Below are 19,016 nucleotides of genomic sequence, written 5' to 3'. Positions count from 1 at the left end.
AAGAGGAGAGTCAAGATTGTCAAATAGTAGTTTTCAACTGAAGCAAACACATTTTTATAATATCTAGTATATGTAATATGAATAAGAACTTTAATTATTAAATAGTTTGAATTAATAACAAAACATTTAATTTAACCTGTTACTTCTGCCTTGTGACTTCTTGATATAATATTTAGAGCCTCTTTACATTTTTTATATAATTTTCACAAGGTGATTATATAAACAAAAATTTTGTAGGCCAATCAGTATCTAGTATCTTCTGTACTTCTTATAGAGGCAGTAAGCTCTGGTAGTATCACTTGAAATGGCAGAAATTTATACTGGATCTAACAAGAAAATATGAATGTCAGTGTCCATGTGTAGTTATTAACTAAATTACTAGTGATGCAGGGAGTAGGAATTTGGGTTTGTAAGCATGCTCTGCTGATGAAATGTATTTGTTTCTGCTTAAGATTTCAACTAATTAAAAGTACATGGGTAAGTTTGCCTCTTCGTCTTATGATATCCTGCATATATTGTATACTATGTTTTAAATTCTTCTTCTGGATGTAAGTATCTCTAAAGTAACTTAACTACTGCTTAAATAATTAAAAATTACTATACAGTAGGTCAGTGATGGCGAACCTTTTGAGCTCGGCGTGTCAGCATTTTGAAAAACCCTAACTTAACTCTGGTGCCGTGTCACATATAGAAATTTTTTGGTATTTGCAACCATAGTAAAACAAAGATTTATATTTTTGATATTTATTTTATATATTTAAATGCCATTTAACAAAGAAAAATCAACCAAAAAAAATGAGTTCGCGTGTCATAGGTTTGCCATCACTGCAGTAGGTCCTTGGGTTACGTCGGAGATCCGTTCCTATGGCACGACATAAAGCGATTTTCGTAAATCGGAAACTTACATAAGCACCTACGTCACCCACATGGAGCACATACACATCAGTAATGAAGTGAAACAGTAAAAAAAAATTTAAAAGGAAAGATAACAATTCCTGACCTTTACTTGTGGTAAATAAATAATAAAAAACATAAAGCACATATGTACATACGTCGAAATGACGGAACTTTTTTTTTTTATAAATGGGAGATGGCGACATAACCAAGAAACGATGTACATCGAGTCCGATGTAACCCGAGGACTGTCTGTATATTGAATCTGTTGCTTTGAGTTATCTACTTAGGAAAAATATATATTTTGACAGAATTTCAAAGCTTCAGTAGATTAAGATAATTTGCTTACTTTCTAATATTACAAGCAGAAAAAGATATTATCTGTTAAATGTGTATTTAATTTTTCACACATTGGAACACATAGGCTTTGTGTGCTTCTTCTGCTTTCTTCTGTTTGTGGGACCAAGTTGGAATAGCTTCTCGTGCAGTTTATATTTGTTCTTTGGCTTAATCTTTCATACTTTAATCTGGTTAATCATGGTAGCAGTTTTGAATTTGATAAGGAAGTGTACTGGGTAAGGGGTTATGGTTAAAAAATGTAAACTAGTCTCGTGAACTTTATGATACTATATTAAAAGTAATTGTGTTTTTATAGTAGCTGTGAGATCGTTATTGCTGATTTCTTTAAGAATTTGAGATAAAATAAATTTGAAGAGTAATTAAATTCTAAAATTTCAGTTTTTAAAAGCACCCCTTCAAAGAGTTTGCCATGACAATTGAAAATTATAATCTTAAAAATATTCCTGAGTTATATAGATTAAAAATAAAATTCTCAGCTGAATATAAATTTAATTGTTTTGATGCATTCTGGATTCTATGTTATTATATTTAATTCATGTTTAGTTATAATTCATGTTTAGTATTATAAAAAGTGGCATTTAATTTTGCTACATAGTCAGTTGAACTTGACAGTGACATCAGAATAATCTATACTAATAAAAGCCTAGGTAGTCCTCACGCCCTTGCGTGTGATGTCACAAGATGGCCACCACAAAGATGGCTGCTACAAGATGGCGGCACGCACAGTGGAGGCGGGGCCTGGCAGCCGCTCCACGCGGTAAGGCCTGGGGGTCCCACAGCTCCGCATGGCATGGAGGAGGCCGGTCCTGGTGTCTCCACTGCCTTGCGCGAAGTAGGTGGGTCCTGGAGGAGGAGGTAGGTCGCGGCAGGGGAGGGCAGTTGTAGGTGATCAGGACTGCAGGGGAGGGCAGTTGGGGGCGATTGGGCAGGTAGAGGAGGGCAATTGTGGGCAATTGGGCTGGCAGGGGAGGGCAGTTGTGGGTGATTGGGCCAGCAGGGGTGCAGTTAGGTGTCCATCAGGCTGGCAGCCAGAAGCAGTTAGGGGCAATCAGGCAGGCAGGCAGGCAGGCAGGCGAGCGGTTAGGAGCCAGTGGTCCCAGATTGTGAGAGGGATGTCCGACTGCCGGTTTAGGCCCAATCCCTGTGCAATCGAGCCTAAACTGGCAGTTGGACATTCCCTGAGGGGTCCCAGATTGGAGAGGGTGCAGGCTGGGCTGAGGGACAACCCCCAGTGCACGAATTTCGTGCACCGGGCCTCTAGACTGTTTACTAAGTTACTTGAACCAGACAAAAAATACATTGTCGAGTAAATCTAGTTTAAGAGGAGGTATGTATCTTTTGATTAATGAATACAGTGAGCTAAGAGTAAGTCCCCCTCCTTACATTTGTTGTTCCCTCTGTTTCTGGTATGAAATTTAACAAATATTATTTTGTGATTAATACTTGTGATATAAAGTAGGATAATTGTGCAAAAACATTTTTAAAGTTTTTTTTTAGATAGACTTTTTAAAAGTAGTTTTAAGTTCAAAACAAAATTGAGCAAAAGGTATAGAACATTTTCATGTGATTCCTTTTCCCACATACAGATTCCATTATCAAATTTCCACAGTACAGAAGTGGTACATTTGTTTTAATTGACACATCCTCATCACCCAAAGTTTATCGTTTACATTAGGGTTCATGGTTGGTGTTGCACAATCTCTGGGTTCGGACAAATGTATGATGTTATGGATACACCATTATAGTATCACACAGAGTAAGTAGTTTCACTGTCCTAAAGTTTTTGATGTTCCACCTGTTCATCTGTCCTCCTTCCCCAATCTTCCTAACCTCCGGCAACCAGTTTCTCCATAGTTTTGCCTTTTCCAGAATGTCATATAGTTGGAATCATAGTAGCCTTTTGATATTGGCTTCTTAGTATTATTCATTAAAGTTCCTCTGTGTGTTTTCATGACTTGATACCTCATTTATTTTTAGTGCTAAATAATATTCCTTTGTCTGGATGCACCACAATATGTTTATCCATTCACTCACTGCAGGCCATTTTAGTTGCTTCCAAGTTTTGACCATTAATAAGGCTGCTATAAACATCTGTGCAGGTTTTTGCGTAGATATAAATTTTCAACTCCTTTGAGTAAATACCAAGGAGCGTGATTGTTGGATTCTGTGGTAAGAGTACTAGTATGTTTACTTTCCTAAGAAACTGTTAAACTGTCTTCTAAAGTGGATATACCATTTTGAATTTCTACTAGCAATAAATGAGAGATCCAATTGCTCCACGTCATTGCCAACGTTTTATGTTGCCAGTGTTTAAGATTTTGGCCATTCTAATGGTTGTATTTTGGTGTCTCATTACTTTAATTTGCAATTCCATGATGATATATGATGTAAAGTTTCATTTTAACAATGACAGAACTGAAAAACATTTCCCCAGTATTGATGGGTGCAGATATTTTGTCATGCATGTATTCAATTTGAGAGGAAAAAACCACCATGGATTGTATATATTACAAGATCATCTTATGTCACAGAAAGTATTTTCCCCTTTTCTGTCTAGCAAGTTTGCCAAACGTTCTCTTTTGGTTATGTTGGAAAGTTTGCATAATATTATTTGAGTTGTATCAATGAGAACATGTCTTTACCTTTTTAGTTTAAAATTTATTTACTTTTTAAAGGAAAAGATACTTTGTTGATGCACACCTTTTAATATCTTAACACCTTTTAAAAGAGTGAATAATTTATTGGCAAAGGGGCCTACTTTTCAGATTTTTTTCTTCATACCTATTTTAATATGTCACGTACTTGATTGCTGTCCATTCTTCAGAATATATTGTTTATTACCTAATACTTCTGGGTAGTAACGTCGTCTAATTTCTCCCATGACAATTTGACTGGCTATCTAACCGTCTTATTATTCCTTTACTGCTCTAATGAAATAAAATATAAATTTTCAAGTGGTAAGTGTAATTTCTTTTTAGGAAAAAGTTTTGGAATATTTTATGATGAAAAGTTGTGTCTTGTTAACTGCCAGAACTAATACATTTCTCTGTAATCATATTTCTTTTTTTAAAAAAATGTATTTTATTGACTTTTTACAGAGAGGAAGGGAGAGAGATAGAGAGTCAAAAACATCGATGAGAGAGAAACATCAATCAGCCGCCTCCTGCACATCTCCCACTGGGGATGTGCCCGCAACCCAGGTACATGCCCTTGACCGGAATCGAACCCGGGACCCCCCAGTCCGCAGGCCGACGCTCTATCCACTGAGCCAAACCGGTTTCGGCCATATTTCTTTTAATAGATTTAAATGCTCTATATCAGTATTTTTATAACAGGATTTTTAGCATTTTCCTTATTAAGACAGGGAATCTCCTGGCCGGTGGTTTGGCTCAGTGGATAGAGCGTTGGCCTGCGGACCGAAGGGTCCTGGGTTTGATTCCGGTCAGAGGCACACGCCTGGGTCCTGGTCTCGATCCCTACTGGGGGACGTGCAGGAGGCAGCCGATCCATGATTCTCTCTCATCAATGATGTTTCTATCTCTCTCCCTTCCTTTCTGAAATCAATAAAAATATATTTAAAAAAAAAAAAGACATGGAATCTAAATGGCTCATGGTGATCCCTAGACAATCCATAGAATCTTTTTAGGGACATATAGAGATGTCTTTATAAATTAAAGTAGAGAAATGATTGTGGCTTATTGAATCCAAATAAGAATTTAGGTTGATCACTGTGTTAGATAAACTTTTAAAAAAATATTCACTCTGTTTTACAGTTCCTTTTCCTTATTATTGGATTTTTAGAGAGAGGAATGGAGGGAGGGAGGGAGGGAGAGAGAGAGAGAGAGAGAGAGAGAGAGAGAGAGAGAGAGAGAGAAAGAAAGAAATGTCAATGTGAGAGAGTCCCCAACCTGGGTATATGCCCTGACTAGGATTCGACTGGTTGCCACCTGTACATGCACATGCCCCAACCAGGGGACAGGTTGCAAACCCACAACACAGGCACGTGCCCTTGACCTGGAATAGAACTGCCGATGCTCCAACCACTGTGCACACCGTCAAGGGTTATACATAATTTTAGCTTTATTTTTGTACCATGTAAAACCTTTAAATTAGGTTACCTAGAAAAATAAATATAATATGTTTAAAACCACAGATTGATATCTTTAGTATTAAAGGAAAAAAATCCTTACATTACACAAAATAACGTCAGATGCTGCACTTTAGGGTATATTGCTTTAATTAATTTACATCAGTGCAAATTTTCTGCTATTTTATGGTTTTCAAAGTTTTTGGTTTTGAAATCCTATTTATAGACTATTAAAAATTAGGACCCCAAAGAGCTGTTGTTTAGGTTATATCAGTGTTTACCATATTAGAAATTTAGGAGGAGAAATTTGTGTGGGGGGCGGGGGAGGGGAGGGAAGGGTTTTAGTGGGAAGAATGGCCTTATTTTATTTTTATATATATATATATTGCAAACTTCTTTAATGCTCAACTGTAATGTAGTAGGAAGAGCGGTATTGTTTTACTGTGTTGTAATTTATTTAATGTTTGCCTTTATGGAAAATGGCTGGCTTCCCATATTTTCTTCTGCATTCCATTGATTGCAAAATGTTCTTGGTTAAAGTACATGAAAAATATCTGACTTCACACTGGAGATGTGTTTTAACTTTTTCTGGTAATTGTGGATATGCTTGTTTGATACTATAGTAAAACTTGATAGGCATTAATTTCCATTACAATCATATTGGTCTACTTTGAACTTTGAATGGCTCTCTTACCCAGGCACGTTTCGTAATGTCATGTACCCAACATTCGAAAAATACTGGTTTATCAAGTTACACAAATATTTCAGATTTTAATGTATTTTATTATACAAAATTAAAAACCACATCTTAATACCAAAACTGATGTCATCGTAAAATGTCTGCAAAAATTTGCCTGTCTAATGCTGTCTCAAGAAAAATTCTTGTTACAAGCCAAAAGGGTTTCATTCAGCTTCTAACCCAATCACAGTAATTGTTTTTCTTGAAACAATCACCATACTTCATAATGCAGCAGACATGCTTTAATGTATATATCCTGTGTTGTTGGATAGAATATTAAAAAGATATGTATCCAAGGATAGTGATTTAATAAACAATTTTAATTGCTTCATCCAGGTATCATAATTGAAATTTTTAAGCTGCTATTGTATGCATGTGAAGAATACAATGATTTCTAGCAAAAATTGAATACAAATGCTTCGATTTTTGCCCAGAAAAACTGGATTTTTGCCCACAATTGCTTTTGCACTATCCACAAATGTCGATAGAGTGAAAAGCCCGAATAGATCATAACATTTTAACTATGTTCTAGAGTTAATAAGTCATGAAACAGTTTTGAATCTGTGCACTTCATGAAATGGTGTGGGGACTCTGAGTACTTCAAGAATTGCTATTTGAATGAAATGTTGCTTTGATATATACTTCTGAAAATCAGTCATACTTTGCTTGATTTGTTGGTAATATGTTAATTTAAGCTTTCTTCAGTGACAAGCTTTCAGGGATACCTATGCATAACTCTTAATAGACAGCATACCTTCTTATAAACATTGTAAGAATAAACTAAGAAAATTGTGTCTTTTGTTAGTTTTTGTTGGAATTCTTTAAAAATGAAGGTGTCTTATGAAAATGAAAAATTTCATGAACTCTGTTTTGGCAAAATTTTATAGGTCAGCTCAACCACTTACTATATGTATGTATGACCTTGATAAGTTATTTAAAAGTTCTGTGCCTCAGTTATAAAGATCTCTAAAATAGGATAACAATAAACCTACTTACAGGGTTGCTATGAGGTTTAATTGAATTAATTAAAAACAATTTTCATAGCTTTATCGCACTGTAGTAGTCTTTTGAGGTTTTCTTTACATATAGGTTGTCTCCTGTTAAACCACAGCTCTTAATTTATGCTAAAGTAATGAAGCATTATTAAAATTTATATTATAAAAACGTCACACATACTGTGAGCCAGTTCTAATTTGAAATATATAAGAATAATTTATAGAAGTGAATTGCTTCTATATGTATTGCTTCTTGAGTGGGTACACAGTTATAGTGAATTTATTCAAGTGATTCTCCTTATTGATATATTAAGTTATAATGAGATTTACTGTCTTAAATTCCTTTGATTACATCTCTGCCTCTTTCATTTTACTACAAGTATATAGCAGTGGATTTATAGAAAGAAACAGTAACCTTACGACATTACTAGGAACCTGAAAACTGCTCATTCTAAAATAGTTTAAAAAATGATCTGTCATCTAATTATACTGCCTTTTTATTTATTTATTTTTATTTTATTTTATTTTACTGGGTAAGCTTTTTTTTTTTAAATATATTTTATTGATTTTTTACAGAGAGGAAGGGAGAGGGATAGAGAGTTAGAAACATCGATGAGAGAGAAACATCGATCAGCTGCCTCCTGCACACTCCCTACTGGGGATGTGCCCGCAACCAAGGTACATGCCCTTGACCGGAATCGAACCTGGGACCCTTGAGTCCGCAGGCCAGTGCTCTATCCACTGAGTCAAACCAGTTAGGGCTATACTATCTTTTTTAAAGTTATGAGTGAAGCTATATAAAAACACTAAATTATACTCTTTAAGGAAATCTCAACACTAATAAATTGAATGTATGTGTGTTTAGTGAAACATGCTATACTTTACAATATAAATTGGTATTTTACCAGTGATATTGCTACGTTAACATGGATTATTGTAAGGTTTTTATTATATTATTTATAGAAATATATTTTAGAATTGGAGCATCAGGAAGGGAATGTTAATGCCACTGTTGCATAATTGACTTAAAACCATAGATCTCTTCACTGTGTTAATATGATTTTCACAAAATTGTGTTAACTAAGAATATGGAATAATAGAACAATTTAAGAATATTTTTTAAAAGTACTTTGTGAATAATAAAGCTAAACATGTTATTTCAGAAAGTGATAGCTGCCCTGACTGGTTTGGCTCAGTGGATAGAGTGTCGGCCTGCAGACTGAAGGGTCCCAGGTTCGATTCTGGTCAAGGGCATGTACCTTGGTTGCGGGCACATCCCCAGTAGGGGGCGTGCAGGAGGCAGCTGATCGATGTTTCTAGCTCTCTATCCCTCTCCCTTCCTCTCTCTAAAAAATCAATAAAATATATTTAAAAAAAAAAAAAAAAGAAAGTGATAGCTATAGGTAAAGCTGAAGTTATAAAAAGATAATAGAAATGGTAGTCTCTACACCTTAACCCCACCAGTGAATCATAGGCATCAAGTTAGAGTGTTAGGGTATATGAGGGGGATTTGAAAATTGAAGCTTCAAACAGTGAGACTGTAATGATTACCTTCTCTAAACTGCATTTCTAATCTTCGTAGTTAAGTCAAATATAAAAGTAAAAATACAAATTGAACCCCTGTTTTTAATCCTCACCCGAGGATATATTTCCATTGATTTTTAGGGAGAGTGGAAGAGAGAGGGAAAGATAGAAACATTGATGTGAGAGACACATTGATCGGCAGCCTCCTGCATGCCCTGTACTGGGGATCGAGCCCACAACCTGGGCATATATCCTGACTGGGAATAGAACTATGATCTCCTGGTTCATAGGTTGACGCACAGGGCTAAAATTAATTTTAAAAGTAAAAAAATTATGCTTTCTTTAGATTCAGACATTGTTACTTTTGTCTGAGTATGTTTTTTAGGATCACTACATTTAACACATTTGTCTGATATTGGAAAAGATAATCAAATAATAGTGCAAATTGCAATTGTAATATGTTGAGTTATTTCGCCAAATGTAGTATGTTTCACATATTTTATACATTTATATGACCTTTTGTGTTCACCTCAAGAGCATTTTGTTTCATAACTTGCCAACTGTGTAATACCACTTTTATTTAGGTTTCCAAATAAAAACACTGTTCTAATGAAGGAAGGGAGTGTTACATTGAGTATTCAATAATTGCTGTGTTTTGTGGAGACTTTTATGGTAACCCTGTATTATATTGGTCATGGGTAAAATAATGCTTGAATACTTGAATAAAAAGGCAAGGATGAATTACAGTATTTCAGAAGTGAAAATAATCTATAACTGTTTTTAGCTTAGTGTCCCACAGCTGTTTGTATTGTATGTATGAATGTGTTTGAATATAAAAGTGGTAACAGTCATTTCTGTTTGAAGACTTTAGTGATCTGGGAGGAAAAAATAATTGGCCCTGGGGGTTATTATTACGAGATCTTAAAAAAAATCTAGGCATGTGTCTTTGATCTATGGAATAAAAACATTAAAAATATTCTCTGGTAAATTTCATGTAATCTGACTTATTTATAATCTAGCATTATAAACTGGGTGCTTTAAACATTGTAGTATGTTAAGCCTGGGAGACTGAAGTTTCTTTTCAGTGCTCTTATTAAGTAAGAGGTGTTGGAAAATTAACATTCTTTAATGGAAAGTGTTGTCCCAATTTATTCTTTTCTTTTTTATTTTAGATGGGAAATGTGATAAGATCGATAGGTTGACTGTGATAACTATGTTTACTTACAGAGAGAACAGGAAATGAGAATGGGTGATATGGGTCCCCGTGGAGCAATAAACATGGGAGGTAGGGATTGGAAGCAAAGGCTTCTATAACTTATTTGTAATTCTTTGGGCAACGGTATATGCTATTTGTGGTATCTACATGTCAGTAACAAACTGAGGTTTGGAATCAACATTTTAATGATGAAATCTCTTACATTTATGAAATTAAAAGATACAAGTATATTTAAAAATATATGCCTAGGGAGAATTTTTTCATTTTGTTTATTTGAAGGCTAAAATAGGCAGTATCTTTTGTTTGTTTATTAAATATGTTTTTATATTTTTTTTAGAGAGGAAGGGAGAGGGATAGAAAGATGGAAACATTGAAAAGAGAGAAATATCTCTTGGCTGCCTCCTACACACCCCTTAGTGGGGTGGGGATCAAGCTGCAACTTGGGCACGTGCCCTGACCTGGAACGAACCAGTGACCTACCTCTTGGTTCATGGGTCGACGCTTAACCAGTGCAGCACACCAGTTGGGCTGTATTATCTTTTAATAGACTTAATGAAAAATACCTGTAACCAGGTTTTGATACAATATGAAACTTGTTCAGTTAATTGCATGGTATAATATTTCAAAAATCAAATTTCATGTCTTTAACCTTTTTACTTTGGAAATTTGGTAGTTTTTGAGTTGTAGAGTATCTAAACTTTTGGGGAGTATTTTAGAAATTTCTATTTTAAGATAACCTTTTGTGTAACTTTGTGTTGTGTAGCTATTTTTATTTATTTTACTAAGTGTTGGATATTTTGCCGTAACCTACAGTATTGTGCACAGAAACATGCTCTGTGGAGACATTTATGACTGTGAAGGAAATGAGATGTCTTACACATTTAGGTTAATATATAACTTTAGAGTTGATATAGTTGTGTGTATGTGTGTGTTTTAAATTACGTTTTTATTGATGTTAGAGAGAGAGGAAAAGAGAGAAACATCCATGTGAGAAACATTTACTGGCTGCCTCTTGTATGCAACCTACTGGGGATCAAGCCCTTAGCCCTGGCATGTGCCCTGACGGGAATCAAACCGGTGACCATTTTGTGCATGGGTCAACACTCAACCAACTGAGCCACACCGGCCAGGGCAAGAGTTGATGTAAAGTTTTTAAGAAAATGCCTATGTTAATAACATCTTTAATATTTGTTGGCTTATAACCATGTTTTTAGGGAAATAGCACTGAGTACATAAGCTAGGGAAAAGTAAGTGTGGAAGTTTTTCATGTTAATTTGGAAGTGTCACGCATTTAAAAGTTATATAAATATTTACATAACACGTAGGTACATATTGTAAAAATTATATTACCTTAACATTTCAATATGCATAACATGCACACCCAATGAACAAATCCAAATTGTACTTAGATTACGTAGTATATGGAATAAAATCTTAAAGCCTCTAATGTGTGATATAAGTATTTTCCATTATCGGCTTCCTTTCTCCCTCTCATGGCAGTTTCTCTGCCACTGCCAATTAGATGATCTGAAATCGTTTATTGCTGTTCACTTTGTTACTTTTCTTACCTACTAAAGTAGTAACTGAGAATCTCTGGCATGCAAAGTAAGCATGAAACATTGCCCTTACCCATAATGAACTTCATTGTGAGTTAATACAATCGATACACAAAATAATCAGAGTAAATTAATTGTAAATTATGAAACACAGTTGTATATATAATAAGTACAAGTAGTTCAGTATTTATGTCTATTTCAAAGTAAATTGTGGGTTGGTCCAGGTGGTTTTAAGAATATAAGTGTGATTTTATGGATTGTAGGCAGTTTGAAATGCCATTTTAATTATTAGATTGTCAATATCGTAACCAAACTTGAAGTATATCTGATGTTGCCAAGGACACAAAAACATTCTGACTGTTCGGTTAGCAACTTTATCAGAAGAAATATGAAACCGTGCCTTTAGATTCCTTATTTAGTTAGGAATTTAAGAGAATCACAAATTTTATGGCATTTTATTTACCAGAGAACCATATTTACATTTGAGCATTTACTTAACTTCCTAAAGTCTAATCCATGTAATTTTCTCCTCTTTACATTTTATTTAACATGACACTTTATCCTAATGATTTACTGGGTTATGTATCATTATATAGTTTTGTTGCTGGTGTCAGTTCACATCCTGTCAAGTTACATTGATGGAATGTGTCAATAGATTTTTCTGGTGTGTTTACCAGTGTACATACTAAGTGGAAAATAGGTTATAAAACTGGTTTTCATGGGATCAGATAATTCTAACATTTCTTAGATCTTTAAATTTTTTTTTAATTTTACTTTTTTGAAAGGAGAGAGAGAGAGAGAGAGAGGGAGGAAGGAAGAGGAAGAGAAAGCAAGAAAGAGAAAGAAACTGGTTTGTTGTTCCACTTAGTTATGCATTCATTCATTCATTAATTCTTGTATGTGCCCCGACTGGGGATTGAACCCATAACCTTGGCATATTGGGCTGATGCTCTAACCAACTGAGCTAACTGGCCAGAGTCTTCGATTTTTTATTTTTTAAATATGTACTCTATGTAGTTTTTACAAAACTGATTTGAGAGAGAGAGAGACATTTATGTTGGAAAGAAACATCCATAGGCTGCTCCCAGCATGTGCCCTGATCAGGGATCAAACCTGCAACCTGGATGTGTGCCCTGATCCGGAATCGAGACCAAGACCCTTAGGTGATACTCCAGCCAACAGAGTTTCTAGTACACTGGCCAGGGCTTAGATTTTGTTAAATTCAGTTTAATTACAGATGTGTGGTAGAAGACGTGATTGCTAAAAATAAGGCAATTCAACTATTGATAGTTGGAAATATTATTTTTTAGTTATTTTACTATACCTATAGTAGCATAGTTATATTTGAATCTCATAAATTAGATGTAACAATTCTGTTCTATTAAAAAAAATCCACCCTAATCTATGACCTGTTGTTTTGCAAAAGTTGAGGTCAGATTGATTCCTCCCAGATTCATGTCTTCACTCTTTTTCATTTCCATTGTGAGTGATGTATTGGAAGTCTAGTAAAATTTTTTGTTTATAACTTTGCTAAGGAATATAAATTTCTTAGTTAGTTATAGATTTATCAGGAAGACCATTTATGGATTAAGGAAATAATTCCTTCCCTATGAAGTTGGTAGATTCCTGAAGATTGGGTTCTGAAAGAGCAATAGTGTGTTGTCAGGGACAGATAAAGGAATAAGACTTCTCTCGCAGCTGTTCCTTGTCCTTAGCCATTTAGAGTTGTCGGTTTTAATGAAAACTTCAACTCATGTTATAATGTGCTTTTGAGAAATTGAATTCAGGATGTTATAAAATTGACCTACATAATGAAATAGTAGAAGAAAACTCAAAGTCAATTTTTTCAAATTAAAAAAAATATTTTTATTGATTTCAAGAGAGGGAGAGAGAGATAAATATATATATAAACATCAATGAGAGAGAGACTCATTGATTGGCTGCCTCCTGCATGCCCCCTACTGGGCATTGAACCCACCAGGACATGTGCTCTGACTGGGAATCAAACCCAGGATTTCTTGGTCCTCGAGATGACACTTAATCCATCACAGCCAGGCTGAGACCATCTTTATTAAGAATTTTTAGTGATAAACAAATATATCAGTACTTTAAAAATTAAAAAAAAATTGTGGAAGGTACCTAAAAATGCTGTGTTTGAGGCCCTTATAAATGTGGTATTATAGCTTAAACACTATTGTAGTTTTCGACTTTCTTATGAAAGAGTTTGTTCCCATTTGCAGAATTTCAGCGTGTTAAAAAATTTAAAAAGCTAATGTAATAATATTATATCTGTATTTGGTTGCAGTGGCTTTTAAAAATAAGCTTTGTCATCTTGAGAGTCATTTCAATTTGTTTGTTTAGATCACATATTTCTACATAAAGTTAAAAAACAGTACCTCATACTTTTTCGAGATGTTCATTAACTATATAAAAGTCAAGAGATTAGTTAGTTATAGTGGAGATAATATATTGAAGGGAATGGATTCTCTCACAACTTAATGCAATTTACATAACATTTTTAGTCATGACTAAAAATATTAAGTGGTTTTCAAAGTGCTAATCTACTTTTCATTTGAACTGGTAGAGTTTAGCCACCATGTAAAGGGAGTATTTGGTTAAAAAGCAAACCATAGAAATCATACTGACTTTATTTTAAAATTCTTAAGCTTTTACAGTCTCAAATGTCCTTAAGTAATTGATAGTTGTCTCATATGTTTTATATACTTTTGTTTTTAGAATGAAAATTCTATTAGTGTAGGTAACACTCTGTTACAGAGTAGTTAGCTGAGTGTCCCATTCTCAGAGAAGGAAAATGATTTTGATGATGTCATCTATATACATTGCCTAAGTGTTGTTACATTTTTAATGTTTATTGAACTAAGATAGGACAGCTCTAAGTATAGATTGTTTTGCGTAGATGGGTTTAGCCCAGCACCTGCTGGTAACCAAGGTCCTCCTCCAATGATGGGTATGAATATGAACAACAGAGGAACTATACCTGGCCCACCAATGGGTCCTGGTCCTGCCATGGGACCAGAAGGAGCTGCAAATATGGGAACTCCAATGATGCCAGATAATGGAGCAGTGGTAATGTATCATAAACATTATTTTGATTATATTCAATAATATATACTTATGCTCCAAAGGTAACTTCACACTTAAGATAATTTGGCATTTGTTTTGGCAGTAAATATTAATATGCAATGAAGAAAAAGCAATCTTGTGAAGTTATATGTTGATTATGAGGCAATTTTTAAGTATCTTGAGAGAGTTATGATTACCACCCATGGCATGCTTTGTACTTAGGTATGTAGCAAACACATATGTTACATTTGCTTTTACAGTGCTTTCAATTTGTATCCACCTCTTACCAGCATTCAGGTACTTTATGATTGTGTTCTTTTCCTGTGTGGACTCCTTACCTTTGGTGGGGGACAAAACTCCAGTACGTGTGAAAACAGTTTTTTGTAAACATAAGTTTAAAATTTTAAACTTACATTGTAGAATTACTAATTACATTTGTTACTAAGTTAAAAGTAGACAGTTTTATGTCTTGGTTTGAGAGTGTGAAGATATCTTTGTGTGCATTATTATAAAAATGTTTTTCAGTAATAATTCTTACATTTGAATATCAGTAGCAAGACTTAATATCTGTTTCATTTCCCTCAAAGTCTATCACTGTTTAAATGAGGCTTTATATTAAACATTTTCTCATTTGTTTTTTGTTAATGGTTGTTCTAAGTACCATTTAGAAAAGGAAAATTGGTTGACCGTATATTTTGAAAAGGAAATTTAGTTTTCAAACCACTACAAAAATCTTAAGTCGCCATTGCTGCTAAGAAAGAAAAAGCACTGCAAATTAAACTTAGACATGCCATCAGCTGTAACTCCTTCCTGGTCTCAGAGGTGTTAAAAGTGGATGTGTGTCTTAGAATTGGTGGATGCAATATTTTACCATTTTAAAATTTATTTACTTTAAATGCTATCTTTTATGAATTTGGAGAAATTAGACATGCTAACAGTGTTTTTTAAAATGAGTGTAAAGGGAGATAAAGAGGCAGTGCTGTCATATCTTCTATGAATGGATGGCGTTTAATGTAATTAGTGTATTTGTTAACTTCAGTGGAAGGCTTTATTTTAGAGTAAAATGTTTGAAAGCTAGTAAAAACTTGCAACACCTTGTTTAAATTTTTGTGTAGCAACATAATCATTAGTAGTAATTTTGAAGCGCTATAAGTGGCCAGTTTTTCCACTCCTTCCTCTGAAATTGTATACTTTATTTAAATATTGTCTTTGGTCTTTTTCACACTGGAGTTTTGAGTCTGTTCAACTTTTGAGATTAATATATGTGGTTATTACTGTGAAATTTTTCTAACTATATGATTCAGATGTCCAATAAATTGTTGATTTTAAAAAACTTTATTTTCTCAATAATAGTCTTTGCAAAAAACATCTCAAAAGATTTCATAACTTTTTACTTTCTGAATATGATGCTACTCCTCAGTTTTATCTCTGCTGTTTTTTTAAAAAGTATTTTTTATGCACCACAGTTACATGCAATATAAACTTTTTTTTAAAAAGGTACTAGAATAGTACTATAATATTGATAAGAGGTTTTTAGGATGGCATTTGCTCTATTAAAATCAGTTTGTTCTTCATGAAATTGGGGCATTATATAGCAGTATGTAACTCTTCAGATGTTTTGTTTTTTTAAACATAGTAACTAATTAAATTGCTCCTTTCTTCCTTCTATGTGTGATCCTGATTCTGCTGGACTTTCTGCTGAACTTCATGACACCACTACTTGGGATTTTGCCAATTTTTCTTGTCACTTATATTTGGCGTGTTCCAAATGGACTTTATTGTGTTGCATTCTAGCACAATGATAGATTTCCCCAAGGACCACCATCTCAGATGGGATCACCTATGGGTAGTAGAACAGGTTCTGAAACCCCTCAAGCACCCATGAGTGGTGTAGGTCCTGTTAGTGGTGGTCCTGGTGGTTTTGGTAGAGGAAGCCAAGCAGGCAACTTTGAAGGCCCTAATAAGCGTCGTAGATATTAAACATTCTTTCATTCCTATTTAGAGAAAAAAAAATTCAGTGGTATGCCTTTACACTTAACCTGTTACCTTGGAAGAATGGTTTTATTGTTAATGTATGCAGATGTTGAAGTATTTCTTTGTAAAACGAGGTTTTTGTATTTTTCTTTATTCATGAGCTTTGTAGATTAGAATGGTAATGCTGATGCTCATCATTGTGAATGTTAAAATGTGTTTGTGACTTTAGCTAAATATAAATATCCCATAGTACTGTTGAAATCTATGTAGTTACTTCAATAAAGAAATCATTTTGGATAATTTACAAATGTTATTAGTGGTATTCTCTTACAGTTTTGCTAAACTTGGCTGTAACAGTAATACTTTGGTTGCTTTAACTAATCCCAGCCATCTAAAAATGAAAATGGATTTCCTGCTTTTTAGTTTGTGCAAGTAGCACTGAAGATAGCAGCTAGTGAAAGGTAATGTTAATAAGGGGTCTGGCCTGGGAGTTTACATTTGTGTAAACCATTCATGTTCTTTGAAACCAGAGTTGCTGTCAGATTTCATATAGAATCTGAATATTCAGATATTCCAAGAGGAATCTTAAGGATACCTTTGTCCTGTGCTGATTTTTTCAAATAAATCTTTTCAATCTTGGAAAAAAACCTGTTTGAAGGCAAATCTCTTTTGCTTATGATATAATGTTTGTGTTTTTTTCATTTTTTATCTTTCCTCCCATTTGGTGTCAATATCTAGATCTTACCCTTTAAATTTTCTTTAAAATTAAACAATACTGTTAGATTGTATACTAAATGAGGATTTACTGTGTGATTTATAAGAAATAAGACATTTCTTGAGAAGGTTACTTTCTAAAAGTATTAAAGATGGTTGACTCTGCAGTGTTGTAAATATTTTCCTAGAGTTGGTAAGTCTCCAGTAAAATTTGTCTGATGGGCTAGGTGTGTTTGTCTCCAAGGAATACAAGTTTAATTTTAAAAAACAGAATTAACTTGAGAATGGCTAGAGTCATTGGAATCATAATACATCTCTCTATTATTGGATATGTAATTTGAATTTTGATTTTCAATACTAGGGAAAAACAGATTTTATGACATTATAATTTTTATTCCAAAAGAAAGCCTTTGCTGTTTTTAAAATTTTGTGTTTTAGCCATGCTTGTTTTAAAATTGCATGTAAGGAACATATCTTTAAATTAAACTGCAAATCTGACACATTAGCCATTGATCACAACATATTTTTTCCTCATAACTTTTCAGTGTTACTATATCATGCTTTAGCATTTCTTTTGGAAGAATAATGCACTAGTATAAAATGAACAGCATGTAAATACTACCTTTTCTTTTTGCATAGTTTCTGTTTTTGCTGGAGGGCATACTTTGGAAAGAAATAAATTTGGTTAATTTAAAATCTTGCATAAACACAGTTGGGTGTGAAGTGTAACTGAGATAACTTCTTTTGTGCCAGTTAAAATGTTCTTATGTACTATTTTTTAGATACAACAGTGTGGGTGGAATTATTTTCTAAAATTTGCACCAATACAGGCTTTTGTTTTTGGCAGTCATGGAGATTGTAAAATAATAAAGATTATTCTCATTGCTGTTTTCCATGAATATATATTAGCAGGGAGTGGGATTTGTTTTAATTTGTATATTAATTGCAGTGTGAGGAGTTGAAACATTAGCTATAATTTTAAAGTAATATATATTGCACCTCATACCTTTCCCAGCATGTGTGTGTTTTTTTATATAATTCTTAAGTAACTTTTAGCTTTGTATTTTGTTTCAAAGCAGAATTGATATTGGGAAAAACTTTATCCTTTGATGTTAATACCAAGCTATCTTTGGCCAAGGCTGTGGAATTCTATAAGATTCATTCAAGAACATTTGAAAGCCAGTGCACAAAGACGTGCAAATCTGCTGAACATTCTAGTGTCCGGCTCAGCTCTGGCTCCAAGAAAAGAGTTCTGCACAGCTTTTTCCCTGCATCAAGAAAATCCTTGTTCCAGTATTTAACCAAGTTTACCCTGGGAACAGTCAGCTTCTGGGAGACAGTCAAGTGGAGCATCTGTGAACTCCTAGCTATTCAGTTTTTAGTGTTCCCGTAGAGTTAACCTATGGCTGGATCAGTCAATATTTTTCTTGTGAATTAGTATACCAGTGAATATATTTCAATGGTATTTGCTTAAAAGTGGTAGATATGAAAATAAATGTAAGTTTGTTCATATATGCTACCATAATTATTTCCATAAAATGGTAATATGAAACAATTTTAGTATTATAATATCACAGTATTATGTTTTGTGCCATGATTTGAAACACTGGGTTTAAAGTCTGCAGGATTTAGATTTCATATACTATTAATGTGTAATTAATATGCATAAAATAAAGGAACACTCATTTTTCTAATTGCTTTATTTCAGCAATGTATTTTCTCAGGATTTCCCTGTTTTTGTTTATTATGAAAATAAATGCATTAATTTTCTTGAGAGATACAGTTTTTATTTGAAGGACTCTATGTTTACTTATATTTCATAAAGCTTAATTGGTTATTCTTCCTTGACTTTTTGGATTTGTCTATTTAAATA

General features: G+C 33.8%; 1 protein-coding gene and 1 long non-coding RNA gene across 5 annotated transcripts in view; both read left to right on the top strand.

Moving 5' to 3' along the window:
• Window positions 1–19,016, top strand: part of PSPC1 (paraspeckle component 1) — a 126,593-nt gene that overhangs the window by 63,526 nt on the left and 44,051 nt on the right. For 2 of the 4 annotated variants that reach the window (XR_001359364.1, XR_001359363.1), the window contains exons 7-8: window positions 9,827–9,884; window positions 14,289–14,458. Coding sequence is in view for 2 of the 4 variants with exons in the window: in XM_005880020.2 (XP_005880082.1) it covers window positions 9,827–9,884; window positions 14,289–14,458; window positions 16,250–16,435 (414 nt within the window). In the remaining 2 variants the exon portion in view is untranslated. Of the gene's footprint in view, window positions 1–9,826; window positions 9,885–14,288; window positions 14,459–16,249; window positions 18,918–19,016 lie in introns of those variants that run through there. The other 2 variants (XM_005880020.2, XM_014528126.1) reach the window with 2 other exon arrangements.
• Window positions 1,130–5,771, top strand: LOC106723665. The gene is made up of 3 exons (XR_001359365.1): window positions 1,130–1,476; window positions 4,373–4,375; window positions 5,761–5,771. It is a non-coding gene; the product is annotated as an uncharacterized LOC106723665 (long non-coding RNA).

This window comes from Myotis brandtii, unplaced genomic scaffold (genome assembly GCF_000412655.1).
Source record: "Myotis brandtii unplaced genomic scaffold, ASM41265v1 scaffold62, whole genome shotgun sequence".
In the NCBI taxonomy this organism is placed as follows: Eukaryota; Metazoa; Chordata; class Mammalia; order Chiroptera; family Vespertilionidae; genus Myotis; species Myotis brandtii.
The sequence above is the reverse complement of the archived record's forward strand: the minus strand, read 5'-3'. Positions and strand labels throughout refer to the sequence as shown.